The sequence below is a fragment of the Rhea pennata genome, chromosome 24 (assembly GCF_028389875.1).
Source record: "Rhea pennata isolate bPtePen1 chromosome 24, bPtePen1.pri, whole genome shotgun sequence".
Lineage (NCBI taxonomy): Eukaryota > Metazoa > Chordata > Aves > Rheiformes > Rheidae > Rhea > Rhea pennata.
Window position 1 is genome coordinate 7387891 of NC_084686.1, and position 13657 is coordinate 7401547.

At 53.7% G+C, this 13657-nt stretch overlaps 1 protein-coding gene across 2 annotated transcripts in view; it reads left to right on the forward strand.

The window, feature by feature from the left end:
• The window catches only part of ETS1 (ETS proto-oncogene 1, transcription factor), a 73790-nt gene that overhangs the window by 19759 nt on the left and 40374 nt on the right, over positions 1 to 13657 (forward strand). The window contains exon 1 of one of the 2 annotated variants that reach the window (XM_062594484.1): positions 8823 to 9032. The exons of the other annotated variant lie outside the window; for it this stretch is intronic. Within the exon in view, the coding sequence (XP_062450468.1) occupies positions 8951 to 9032 (82 nt within the window). The 5' untranslated portion in view covers positions 8823 to 8950. Of the gene's footprint in view, positions 1 to 8822; positions 9033 to 13657 lie in introns of those variants that run through there. 2 annotated transcript variants of the gene reach the window in all.

Genomic DNA, 13657 nt, shown 5'->3' on the forward strand with positions numbered 1-13657 from the left:
AATCCCTCCGCCGTGGCCTGCCGGCGCTGCAGCGAGCGATGTACAGTGGCGCGGTATCACGGCGGGAGGACTTTCCGCTCCACACCCACCTGAAACGAAACGGTTTTATCGGGGCTCTCCCACGCCTGCCAAGTGCATCTCGACGCTCCCCTCCCCGTCGCCGCTGCTCCTCACTTCATTAGCGCCGGAGATGTTTATAAATGGAAGAGATAATATTTTTCGTTTCCAGTTTGGGTTTCCAGGGCAGCCACTTTCTAAAGCACTTAGGAAGTTTAGAAAAGAAGAGGTTATATAAACGATTTTTCCCCCCTGGGCTCTTATTAATCAAGTGGCTTGTGGAGCCATTCCCATAGCTTTGGGATAAAGGGCACTAGCTGGGTGAGGGGAGGCAGTCAGCGAATACAAGACATCTTTTTTCTTTTTGGCTCTTGCCCTTTTTTGTACGTTTGAGTTGAATGAAGCAGGCAGACCTGGCCGTTCGGGTCTGAAAGCAGTCGAAGAGCTGAGTAGCGTGCTCCTAGGTTATGTTCAGATTGTGGTTTGGGCTTTAGTCTTGTACTAGCTCACTGCAGGCCTTTGGGCAAGTCATGTAGCGTCTTTCACTGATATTTTTACCTGGCCTTGGCTGATGTTTCCCTGTAATTTGTTGTAAAATGTTTGCATTGCCTGAGCCTAGAGGATGTATGATTTCAATAGCGATGGGCAATGAGTTATTCCTTGTGCTTTTACTATAAAACCCTATGCACAGGCATACACGCACACTAATTAATGTATTTCCTGGCAAGCTCCAATGCATTTCTAAAGCTTCCCAGCATTTTCCCACCCAGGCTCCAACAGCAGCTGCTGCCCAGGATGGCTGTGAGCAGCAAGGGAATCTCGTGGGTTTACAAAAGAGGAGCAAGCTTCACGTTGGCTTCCTTCTGTTCCCATCAGCACGTAACCAAGCTCTGTCTTCTCTTCTGCATCCTTCCTCCCACCGTCTCCTCATGACGAGAGCCAAGAACTGGGGTCTTGCTGCTTTCCTTGGGTGGAAGGAGCTCTGGCTGTAGCGACAGGTCCAGCTGTTTCAGGGCTGGAACCGCAGGTCCACAGGAAATCGGCTCGTTAGTCTGTTGACCCACCTTCCAGCTTTCCAGTCATGCTCTCCTCATGTGAAAATAATGATTTAAATGGCCGGGGTGGAAAATAATGATTTAAAGGAGGTAAAGGGGATATTCACAACTATTACTGACTGTAGACTTGGCAGAAGGAAATTGTATTTCTTCCGGGTCTGGGGAGCATGTGAGATGCGGTGGGGGAAAGGTGTTGAACATCTGGAGTGATTTAGCAGGCTTGTGCTGTTGCGTGAGGCCATTCGCTTACCTTGGTGGCCAGGCCTTGGCTCGCGTACAAACGTAACTGGCCCTGCAGAATCGCGATGGATTGATGCAGAGCAAAGCCACTCGCTTCTTGTAGGTGGAGCAGGTGCAGGTTGGGCTTTGCAAAGCCTTTGCATGTTGACCTTCTCCAGGGGCAGATGGTGGGTTGCACTGGGGCATGCCCCTGGTCTCACCAAAACATCGCACAGGCCGTTTCAGACAGCTCCTCTGGTGTTTGGTCCATCATCTGAATGAATTTTGTTGACTTGCCAGAAATAATGTTCCAATTGGAAGGAAACGTCAAGCACCATGTTAAAATGCAGAGAGATACATTTTGTTTCATCTCACTTTTGGTGCTAGAACGTAGTGCAGGATTCCCAGCTAAAACCACGGGTTCGTTTCAGCTCCTCTACATCCATGAGCCACCCCTCCCACCAGAAACCTCTGAACAAACTGGGTGAAAAATGGGTTTGTTAAAGGATTATGTTTAACTGGCTTTTTGTTTTTTTTTCATTTTGAAATTTCCTTCCATGTGAAAAGTGCAAAAATGGAAAGTTTCAGCTCAGGTTGAATGACACATGATTTTCCTTGCTTTTATTTTTCTTTTCACTGTTTTAGCCCACTGAGAAGAGTGTGAAAAAAACCTGGTTCACATCAGCCCAGACCATATTTAGAAAAAATATTTACATACACTCTTTTCCTCTGACTACTAGCAAAGCAAAAGAAAAAAAAAAATCAGCTATTTGCACAACTTTTGCTGTAGGCGGTCGGGAAGCGGATGGGGAAGCAAACCAGCTTGTGTGCTGAACCCCTTGTATCTCTAAATCTCCATTCAACAGCTTTCAGAAGATAATTAAAAAAAAACCTGAAGTAACTGGTGATGATGATAGCTGTATAATGGGTGACGATATTTCCACCGGAGTCGGAGGCCCCTACCCACCAGCTGTCTCTTGGCCATTTACACCAGCAAGGATTTAGGACTGAGGCAAACTAATCAGGAGACCCTCATGGGGAGAGAGGCGTGTTATTTAATTAGCTTTACAATGGACTGACTGGGAGGCACGTGGTGGCTCTAATAGAAGGAGATAGATGTCCTTTTAGCTGGGCTAATTGTTAGGAAATAGCAGAGGCTTTGTTCAGCCCCAGCATGTGGCCTGTGATCTCTCAGAGCCCAGGGGCTGCCCGCTTATAATTTTAGACAGATCTATTCAAGCCTGCTCTGTAGTGCAGGGCCGAACAAGACGGGTATTGTTGGAGAGCCAGGATCGCTGTCCAAGAAAACCACCCCGAAAAACCCAAACACGTGTAGAGCGGAGTATTTCTCTGTCGTTTATTCACTATCAGGCAAGGCTGCCAAGTGGAGACAATTGCAAGCGAGGCGGTTTCCAGCGCCAGGCGAGGGTTTTTCTCTTTGAAACACATACACAGACGAGTCCTTCGTTGTACGGGTGGTGCGAGCGCCTTTGCGAGCGTGCTGGAGGAGCGTCCCCGCCAGCGGAGCCTCTCTGGGGCAGGGACCCTCCTCCTCTTGTAGCAATTCTCGCGCCAAGCCGTCCACCTGCTCTGGGCACCGCGTACATGGGCTAATCGTGCCCATCTCCCAGTTACCCCAGCTCCATAGACTCGCTGTTTGCACGGGTTGTCTTATGATCTGCAGGGCTGGACGGTGCTTCAGGCCAGAGGGGTCTTGGCCATCGTGGACAGGGTGTCCGTGGCTCCCAGGGTGCTGTGTGACGAGTGACAGGAACTCCAGTTGTCTCTTTTGGGAGCTGTCCCCTCAAAGTCTCCCCTCCACCTGGACACCACAGGTCTCCATTGGTTGCAGGCCTGGGCTTTTCCGTAGGAACCGCTGAGCTGATGCTCCTGGCTCTCTGTGAAGCAAGAAAAGTGTCGTTCTGCTAAAGATGTGGGATTGTTGCACAAAGAGGCCAGGAGGAAATAGTGAGCAGGAATTAAACGTCCATCTCTTGAGCTGCTCTGTCCTCACCACGGAGTTAACCTTAGGGCCACTGCGCTCGAGTGGTTCGGGTCCCTGAGCCGACCGCTTCCAACTGGCTGTGTGCAGCAGAGCTTTTCTGGGGGCTGCCGTGTCTTCGGCGGTGAATTTGTATGCTAGAGGTTGGCACTGGACTGAATGTCCCTGGAAGGTGCTTGTCTGGTTCCCGGCACCTTCATGAAAATGAAATGTGGCTGTTGCAGGATATCTTGTGCAGTGATTTTTTTAAAAAAAAAAAAAAAAAAAAAAAAAAGAGAGAGAGAGAATGAAAAACTAGGGAAGGGTTAGCAAACAGCACCTACCTGTCCAGGAAATCTGCTTTAGCAAAACAATGATCACATTGCACGTGGTAGCATTGATATATTTGAAAATATAAACCCTACTTTTTTTCTGGGGAAGAAGAGACCTGATCTAGAGGGTGGAGAGAAGTCCTACAAATAAGATTTGCTGTGCATTGGCCCTGTGGGAGGAGAAGTGGCTGTGTGCCCTCAGAGTAATTCTGAATGGCAAGCGTTAAATAGCAAAAATCCTCAGGTTACCAAGAATTCAGTACTGTTACTCGAGGGGGAGAGGGCAAACGTACTGAGAGCAAACAGCGCCACAGAGCAGCTTACAAAGATTTTCCATCCAGCCAGTTCTTCCAGCAGGGTAACAAATGAGTGACTGCACCCACCGCCAACGAAATTCAAGGCAGAATTACATTGCTCGAGCCCAGATTAGCTAATCAGGTTAGGAATCAGCATGGGAGCTCTGGGAAACCAATTGCAGGAGACACTTGAAGATGCTTAAGTGGCTTGTGAGATTGCTGATTGAGGTGCCCACGGTGTGCCGACCGGAGCTGTCACTCCGTCACAGCCGTGCCACCGGTGATCAGCGTGCGCTGGATTTCTGACACCTAGCTGGCCACAAAGATGCTTTTGTGAGCCATCTCCGCCGGGAAGCTAAGGAGAGCGGGAGGCTCCGAGGCTCGGCTCCGCGGCGGCTTCCTCTGCTCTCGCCTGGAGGGCAATCAGAGGACCTTACTGTGGCAGCACCGCCTTGGCTGTTCGGGGCTGAACCGGGGCCGAACGGGGGCCGCGGTCTGCCTCGCTGCGGTGCGCGCGGACGAGGCTTGCTCCTAACGCAGCGGCGGACGGGCACCCTCCGTGGCTCCGGCCCAAATCCCGTACGGCAGGAAGGGGATCCCGGAGGCCACAGCAATCCGGGGCATGGAGCGGCCACCGCTTTCGTGGTGGCCACCATCTGCTGGCCACAAGCCGCTAGACCTGAGAACAGCCCAAATCAAAGCTCTGGGAACAGTGAGCTTTCCCCAGGGCCGGAACAGGAGCACACACAGGCCGTGCTGACTAACGGGCTCTATTTCCATGCCTGTCCCTTATCCAGTAAGAGGAGGCCATGGTCACCAAGATTAGTAACCCAGCCTCCTTTTACCAGCATAAAACAGCTCACTCCAATACTTCCCAGCTATTACGGTGCTTGAAATAATTCCTCATATAATTTTTAAATTCCAGGAAAGGTATCTCCCTGGGGAAGGGTCATGGCAGCTGCTTGCTCTTTCCTCTCATTGCAGCCGGCCACCTCCACACCCAGAGCCACCTCCCTGCTCTTTCCTTTCTTGGAGCGGTGGCTGCTGCTCTTTCCAACAATGACCCCCTTACGATAAATCCTTTCATGTCTCCGTTTCTCCCTGGAATTGCACGACACTTTTTTTTCCCCTCCTTTGCTCCTGATTTTTGCCTCCTGCCCTCTGGATATTGTTTACTTGACAAAACATCAAACTGAGGCCCTGGCCACTCGCGGTCATTAAAAATCCCACGGCAGTTTTGGGGAAGGCTCCAATTTGGCTAATTACATTCTGCCATAAATATCCCCCTGCAGTTTTAATTGGATATGGTGTTCTTCATTTCCTGTCCATAACAGCTGGGTGGTGGCGCTCCGTGTTATTACGTAGCCGTTGCATTTCGCCCCAGAGGTGGCCGCGTTTTGGTAGCAGCGGTGCTAGGAAAGGGCTGTCTTCGGGCTACCCGTCATACCTAATTCTGAGACTGCTGTTATGTCTATATTGCAAGTTGGTAGACTGGCGGGAGAGGAGAAGCTGTGATGGCTACATAACATCTGGAGGAGATCCAGGAGCTGCCAGTTTGCGAAAGGGCCGTTCCAGGACTGAGTTTGGCCCTGGTCCCCGCCAGAAGAGCTGGCCCCAGATGGGAGAGGGCTCACGAGACGCAGCGCTGCTGACACGGAGAGCTCAGAAATCATGGCAAAGGCTCTTCATACCTTTCCTCAGCGTGAAATTAATAATTATTCTTCTGTGTTTAACCCAACCCCAAGGTTAGGCAGCGGCCCTGGGAACAACGTGGCATTCTTGCCCGTCCTTTCTTCATTCCAAACTGTTGGAAAACAGTCAGGCGGAATTGTGGAGGGAGGGCAGATGGTTATCTCCCATCAGCGGCCAAATCTTTTGACTATATTAATGGCAGGAGGGCTGTTCTCCACAACTCGGCATCCTCCCACGACAGGAGAGAGCCTTAATAGATTTTAACGTCGCATGATGGCAGAGGGAGCGAGCGAACGGAAAAAGGAGGGTGAGACTTGGATGTTCGAGAGGAAAGATTTTCCTAAAGGCTGAAAGCGGCAAATAGGAACCAGTTGCTGAGGCGAACTCGGGTTTGGCAGGTCTTGGACTCCAAATGGTCACATCCCAGCTGAAGAAACTAATCAATGGATTCCTTCCATGCCTTCTGCGAACACTGAGCCATTGAGCGGCTCAGCTGGAGCTCAGAGCCAGGGCTTTCATGTTGCAGGCTCTGAAGTGAACACAAATTAAGGCAGCAGCTAGAACTGAGGGCAGTTTGAAGCAGAGATTCAGCTGTCCTGGGAGGAAATTTCTGTCCGCAGCCTCTCAGTCCTTTTCCCTCTCCCTTCCTCCACTTTGGGGGGTTTGGCCCCGATGCTGCTTTTGGAAGCACGCCTAGTTTTCCTGCACGGAGGGGCTGCATGAGGAAAATGAAACAGAAGTTGGGGGGCAAAGGGGGCATGGGAGGGATGGGGGAGCTCAAAGCCTCACTGCAGCCATGCTGCACCAAGCCGTGACTTAATGCCATCCGCTTTGCAGGACTGGGACTGAGCTGGGAGGCCAAGATTGAGTATCTCTTCCCTAATAAAAAACACACAGGCTGCAAGAAACATCTTTATTAGAGTCTTTGTACTAGTCCAGAAGAGCAGGAGCCTCATTACAGGTGCACTGGAATTTGGCCAGTCCTTAAGGCTGTAACACTAGCAGGAGAGTCCAAGCCAAGTGCATGGGCCCGCGGGAGCTAGGCAAAGCCCAGATACCGGTGCGGCAGGCGCAGCCTCCTCCGGTACAGCTTTCTAGTCCATGAAGGTCTCCTGGTCCCACTGGCTGCTCCTCAGCTCCAGCCTGGACCATCTCTGCTTGTGAGAACGTTCTCCTCCGAGATGTCAACAGCTCAGCCCCGTCAGCACCCGCTCAGGCAAGACGCCGGGGCCTCGGTGCACGCCTCGTCTTGTGTTTCAGCCCGGGGATTGTGGTTTGCTGCAGGAGGCAGCGCTCGTTCTGAGCAGGGCGGATTATCGAGCGGCGCCGCGTCAGGGGAACGGTCGGGTCATTTCAATACGGCTGGGACCGCAGGTGCGTTCTGATGGCTGCAGCATCGCAGCCAAAAGCCTGCAGCCAGCTGTGTAACGGGTCCCCCCGCCCCGGCGCACGCACGCACGCACACGCTCTCCCACGGACGCCCCCGGTCGCAGCGCGCGCGTGTACCTGGAGCCTGCAGCCCTGCAAGCAAAGTGTAGGAAGGGAAAGATGGCCAGGCTGGGAGAGCTGCATCAGGTTTCTCTTCCCAAGCTTGCTCTGGAAGGAATCGCATAGAAAGGCGGCTGTTTCTTCTGAGTCCGCTTTTGATTTTGAACAGAAAATGTTCTGCTAAAACTCCTCTCCAGAGTCCCTTCTTTCAGTCACTGCTGCCCTTTACATACTATATTGGGAAGAAAGGAGGAAACAGAAATGAAGGATAGGTGTAAGTCCATTATCTTGTGCAGGGAAAGGCAATGGGAATCGGGTTTTCTCCTTAGAGCTATTCTTTTTTTCACTTTCAGATTTCTGCGTTGGTTCCTATGCTAGGTTTTGAGCAAGGGTGGTTAGCCCTCGTGCTCTGCCTTTCACCCTGAGCACAGCTCAGCGTGCTTTCTGAGGCCCACAGAAATTAGCGGCTCACTAAACGTGGAGACAGGTGGAGAGACTTCCCTTTGGTACCATATCAACCATTCCTCCTGCTCTGTTGCTGGAGGAGCAGGTCTTCCACAAGAGTGAGGTCCTGAACTTGCAAAAGGATGGTAAATCGGAAATACAATTGCATGTAAGTGGGTGAGACACCTGAAAGATGAACTTTCAGTTGGAGCTAACTGCCTACCCGGCTTTGATAGCTCTCGAACTTCCTCCTGTCTGCATCTTGAGCTGTCAGGCTTTGTACAACTTGCTTTTAGTGTGAGAATCAGACTCTTGATTTCTGGCCCCTGAACCCCACAGCTTCTTTTAGCTGCATGAACATTTCTTCTATAAATATGCATTAGGTGAATGAGAAAAGCACCACTGAAGAAAGCTAGAAATAATTCTGAGCTGTGGAGTTTGCATCTGCAGCTGATCTTTAAGTGGGGTTGGAAAGTTTCCACCATATTTGCAAGCAGGACCCTGGTTCATCTGATCGGTTAGCAGGCAACCTCGAGCCCCGGAGGGTGAGTCAGCCTGCTGCTGGATTCCCTCTCCTTACAGCCGGGATGCTCGTTTGAGCCCATCTTTGATCAGAACAGCCCAGGCTCTGCCAGCGTGTCAGAGACTTTCTGAGTGTGAACCACAAAAGCTGGTTGCTAATGACATTTTTTTTTTTACACTTGTACCGGTAAATTGACATCTGTGAGTCATAATCTCCTTTCTGTTCTGCCGTTTGTGGTCTCCAGTTTTTGCTACCTAAATATAATAAAACAAATTTTATGTGAAACGCGATATTCCTCTGTTCAGTTAGGTTGGTGCCTCGCTGGCACGGGGTCGATCCTGCACCCCCACGCCTGCCCGGCAGCCCCGCGCAGCCCCGCGCAGCCCCGCGCAGCCCCGCGCAGCCCCGGGCCGCCCGGCGGCTCCGCCCGCCGCTCCCGGCCGCCGCGCAGCCCCGCGGGCGGCTCCGCGGGGCGCGGGCGCGGGCGGGGCCGGCTCGGCGGCGGGGCCGCCCCCGGGGCGGGGGCAGGCGCGTCCCTGCCCGCCCCTCCCGCCGCTGTCACGGCGCGGGGCCCGGCCCAGCGCCCTCCCCTCGGCGGCGCAGCCCGGCCGAGGCGAAGCGGGAGCGGGGCAGCGCGGAAGAGGGGCGGAGGAGAGCGCGGAAAAGCAGGAGGGAGGAGGAGGAGGGGGAGGCAGGAGCGAGGGAGCGCGGAAGGAGCAGAGGAGGCGAGAGGCAGGAGCGCGGAAGGAGGGAGCGCGCAAGGCGGCGCGGAAGGAGGGAGGGAGGCGCCCGGGCGCCCGCTCCGCGCACGGCGGGGCGCAGCCAGCCGCCCCCGGCCCCGACGCCGCGGCCCGGCCGCAGCCATGAAGGCGGCGGTGGACCTCAAGCCCACGCTGACCATCATCAAGACGGAGAAGGTGGACATCGAGCTGTTCCCGTCGCCCGGTGAGCGCCGTCGGGGGCTGCCCGCTGCCCGCCCGGGGGACAAGCCGGCTCCGTCCCTTTCCTCCCCCGCTGCGGGCTTTTTCCAGCTGTGTTGCAAGGCGGTGGGTGGGTGGGTGAGGGAAGACAACTATTTGCTTGGTGAGCTTGGCTTTTTTTTTCTGCTCCCCCCCCCCCCCCCCCCTTTGGAAAAAGGACAGGAAAAACGAAAGGCAGCGGCCGGACCCCGCAAGTTGCGGCTCGGCGCGGCCCGGGGAGGCGAACTCGCTTTCGGGGCAGTTTGAAAACTTTTCCCCCCCTTCCCTCCTCCCCCCCCCCCCCCCCCCGGCCGCCCTTTTCTCACGTCTCTGGCCTCCTTAGCGGGGCCGGGGGCAAAGTGCCTGGGGCTGGGGGGGGCCGCGGGGTTTCCGGGCCGCCGCCGCCCGCAGCCGCGCGGGGCCGCGGAGCTCTCCGCGGGGCACGGTCCCTCCCTTTGCACATGGCTGGGGAGCTGCGCGCAGTGTGCGAAGCAACGCTGGAGCGCTACCTCCTCTGCCCGCTACGAATTTACCGCGTTTAAAGCAGAAAAGCCCGCTCCTTTGAATGTTCCTCCCCCCCCTTTTTTTTTTTATTTTTTATTTATGTTTTTTTGGCCGTTCAAGGGCTGGAGAAGTTGCTGGAGGAAAGGTGCTGAAGTTACCGCGGAAGATGTGTTACTGAACCGAGGCGTGCTTTTTCTTTTTTTTTCTTTTTTTTTTCTTTTTTAATTTGCGATAACGGTGCATTTAGCTCCCACTGTCTGCGGTTAACGCGAAGAGCGGAGCCTTTACCATGAGAAGGGCTGTTGTTTGCGTTCTGGTGTTGTTCGGCCGCCTGTTGACCCCGAGCACGAAACTCCCTTCTGCCCGGCTGCTGCCGAGGCAGAGGATGGTCCCTCTGTCACAGGAGGGCCTGCAGGGGAAAAACCCTTTTCCCCGGAGGTACGAGGGAGGGGTAGGTGCAGTCCCACTGCTTCCCTGCAGTAATTCCCGCTGGCTTGCAGGGGATATTCCTGTTTTGCATGGTGTCGGTGCGCTGAAGAAAATAATTGCACTGGATGAAAGAAAGTTACAGTCGTGGACTTTGCCAGATCCTGAGTTGCTAGGAAAGCCCGAAGGGGGACTATCCCCCCTTGACAGTCGATACCGTTTCAAGCTGCCTGTGGGAAATAAAACGACAGCTGATTGCTGGAGGACGAGGGGGGCCGGAGCAGTGCAGCGGTTAGCGCTCGGAGCTAAAACAGCAGCTTGCAGAGGATCAGCTTTGTGTGCCGGGAGCTCCAGTGTGCCAGCGCACGCGCAGGTTAGCCAGCATCTGCCGCCGAGCGGCCGCACGGCTTCTCGCGCGGGGATGGAGAGGGCCTTCCACGGGATCCGTCTCCTTGTGTTACCTGCGGGCAGAGCCGTAACCTCATCATCGGTTATAGCTGTGTTTTGGAGGAAGCCGTGGGTCCTTCTGACAGCTAAGCTGGTCCTGCCTTTCAGATGTGGGCTCTGAAGGGGCAGCGTTGGAAATGCAATACCCGACGGTGCCTAGGGATGCTGAGAATGAGTCTCCAAAGCACCTATGCAGGTTAAATGAAAGAGTCCCGCTGACTCCAGCAGAGTTAAGGACCTACTTATTAAGGCTTTGGTTAAAGGAACATTTACCGGAGGCTTAATCCTGTGCTTCAGATCACAACTGCTTCTTCTTGCTTGCCAAGGAAGCAAATGCGATGGGGAGAATCACCTGGTTCGTTAGAGCAGGGTTGGAGGAGGTGGGCGTTGTTGGTTTCTCTGTTCGGACCAGCGTCTCTGCTCAAATTTAAACATCTCCTGGCATGGATGAGGGCATGTCACTGAGGCATCTTTGCTGTGTAGGTGTGCAGGGCTCACGCAGGCGGGAGCCCCAGGGTAACGCGATTGCCTTTGCCTAAAGCCGTGGCAGCACACTGTGTCCCGCGCTGCCTGAACTTTGTTTTCTTTGCTTTGCTAGCCCATCTTTTGCATCTTGTGTCAGCAAGCGATTTTTAGAGTTGACCCAGAGTTTAAACTTTGGCAGGAAGAGCACTGAAAAACAAAACCAGAAAGGTAAAAAAAAAAAAGAGCTGACTCCCTATCGACTTGAGTTGCAGTTGCTTCTGTTTTGGTGGTTGTACTAACGCTGCGAGCCAAAAAGGTCAATGTTGTCAATTAGCTGGCTTAACCTCATTTCCCCCGTAACTTTTTTGGAGAATGCTGCAGCTTTCTGGCTTGGCTGGATTTAATGTTGAGAGAGGCAGTATGGATGCTGCTAGGTTATGATGCCCTGCGTGGGGGCCGTAAGCGCGCTCTGCTTGCGCCTCTTTAGGACTGCGCCCGAGGACTTGCCCATCCCTTGGGCTCTCTGCTGAACCCGCCACCAAATGTGCCCGTTCTTTTCGAAAAAAGTCGCAGCCTCGCTGAGGATACTTGGCGTCCAGCTGCTCGTTTGTTTACATGGCACCAGGCAGTCATCTGATGCTGGGTTTGGCCACAGTTAGTCAGGTTTGTGTACAGATCCGCAAGAAAGTCAGCAATTCCGTCGTTCGTTACTAATCCTGACCCGTTTCATCTTCTTGTTTCCAGCTGCTTGGCTGGATTTGCTCACGGTGTCCTTACAGTATCCGCGGGGTTAACCCCACGCAGGGAGAGGTTTCCAATTGCGCAAAGCCTTTAATGTGCCAGGTGCCTTATGCCCTGTAAAACTGCAGAGATGCTTTGGCCGCACCGTAATACTCCCCTCTCTCTTCCGAAATAAAAGCCTGCTCCGACCCACCCGTGCAGGCAGCTTCCAGGTGTAAAAGCGAGCTGGGGTCTGTAGCACGCCCAGAGGGTTTAAAAATAACCTGAAGGGGATGTCAAGCTGCACAAAGCTTTCCAAGTCTGCCCACTGTTGCCAACAAGAAGGTGCGAGTGAGGTGAGCAGTTCAGCAGCCAAGATACCATGGTGGTGGGCATCTCCTGTAATATGCAAGTTGTATTGGAGTGTTTTTTTGGTGTGATGGTCTGGCACAGTGTATGGTAACATCAGGTTTGATTCCAGATATATGACTGATCCGCCAGTGGGTTGGTGGGATTTAGTTTACCGGCTTTTTTTTCTTTTTTTCTTTTTAAATGACAAGTGGACAAAAGTTTATCCATTGGAGTAAAAGCTCGAGCAGCGTGCAAGCGCACGCTAGCTGGAACTTAATGTCGCGTTTGGCAAATGCCGCCTTCTGCGAATCGATTTGTTTCCTTCGGTTCTGCAAAGATCTGTCTGTGGTCAGGGTTAAAAGCAGCTCCGCAGCCCTTGCTGCAAGCTGGCAGCGTGTAATTGGGGCTCTGAAGTGCTGAGAGATAACTACATTTCTTGCTAATGAAGCTGCTGACTTGCTGCCCTGGGGCTTCCCGCGAGGCACGATGGTAAAAAGGCTCCAGCGGAGGGTCCCGGGGCGGAGGCAGAGGTGCCCGGCGCGCTGGCCGGCGCGGGGGAGGCCTCCGGGGACGGATTCATCCGGCGGGGCCCTTCCCTCTCTGGAGGGCTTGGGACAGCGGGGGCTGAAGCAAGACTTTCTGCGGCAGGACTCCGGCTTCTCCCTTCCGGAGCCAGGCTGCTTTTCTCTTCACCCTTTTCGTGTGGACAAATAAGGGAGTTTATATTTAAAGCAAATCCTCTGGCAAGTGCCCGCCCTCTGCCAGGGTGCCTTGCTAGGGGGAAGTGGCAAAGTGCTTTACAGGTGTGAATGTGTCGTCAAAACAGTCTTCAGATGGGATTTTCAAGTTGGGCCTGTGAGGGAGGACGTGGGAGGCACGGAAGAGGGGAACAACTTGGGCAACGAGGGCACAGGAGCGCTGAGAGGGGATTTGGGGCATCTGGCTGCCAGGTCTCCCCAGCAGCTCTCATCTCGAGAGCTTAAGTATCCAAACATGCCTTCACTCCTGGGTTTTGGTGTGTGGACTCGGAACAGGGTCACAGCAGGAACGTCCCACTTGAGAGGAGTCAACTAAACAGCCCCAGATTGCTCTTTGGGCCCTGGGATTATTTATTCTTTTTCTCCTTTCGCATCCCATTTCTTGGGGGGGGGGGGGAGAAGGGGGAGGGAAGTGAAAGGCCGGAGCACCGGTTATTTGCAGTGAGTCCTGGCTCTCGCCCAGAATCATAAATGCTGCTTGCTGGGATCTCACCTTTTAATGCAGAAATGCAGCGGACTGGGGCTGAGCGTAGGGTCCCTTAGCAGAAACAAGAGCTTCCCTGAGAAAGGGGGAATTCGCTCTTTCCCGAGCAGTTTGCTGAGCTGGTTGGGCTGCAAGAGCAGTGCACGGTAACTCGCATCATCTTCTCTTCTGAAAAGGTAGGTTTGATCTCGTATGATCCGTGCAGAGCGCCCAGACCCTAGGCTGCTGCCCATGGCTGTGCCAGCTGCTATTTCACGGTGACTCAATTTCCCTGTTGCTTTAAAGATTGGTCTGTGCTTCTAGCTCAGTCCTTTCCTCCATGCTGTTGTACCCGAAGAGCCTTTGCTTGTCCTCCTTGGGGTAGGCTGAGCGCCCACAAAGCACCGGAGCGCTTGCCTGGAGATTTTTGCAAGGCGTGGGCACGGGACCAAGTCCTGCGAGGTGAAGCCATTTCAG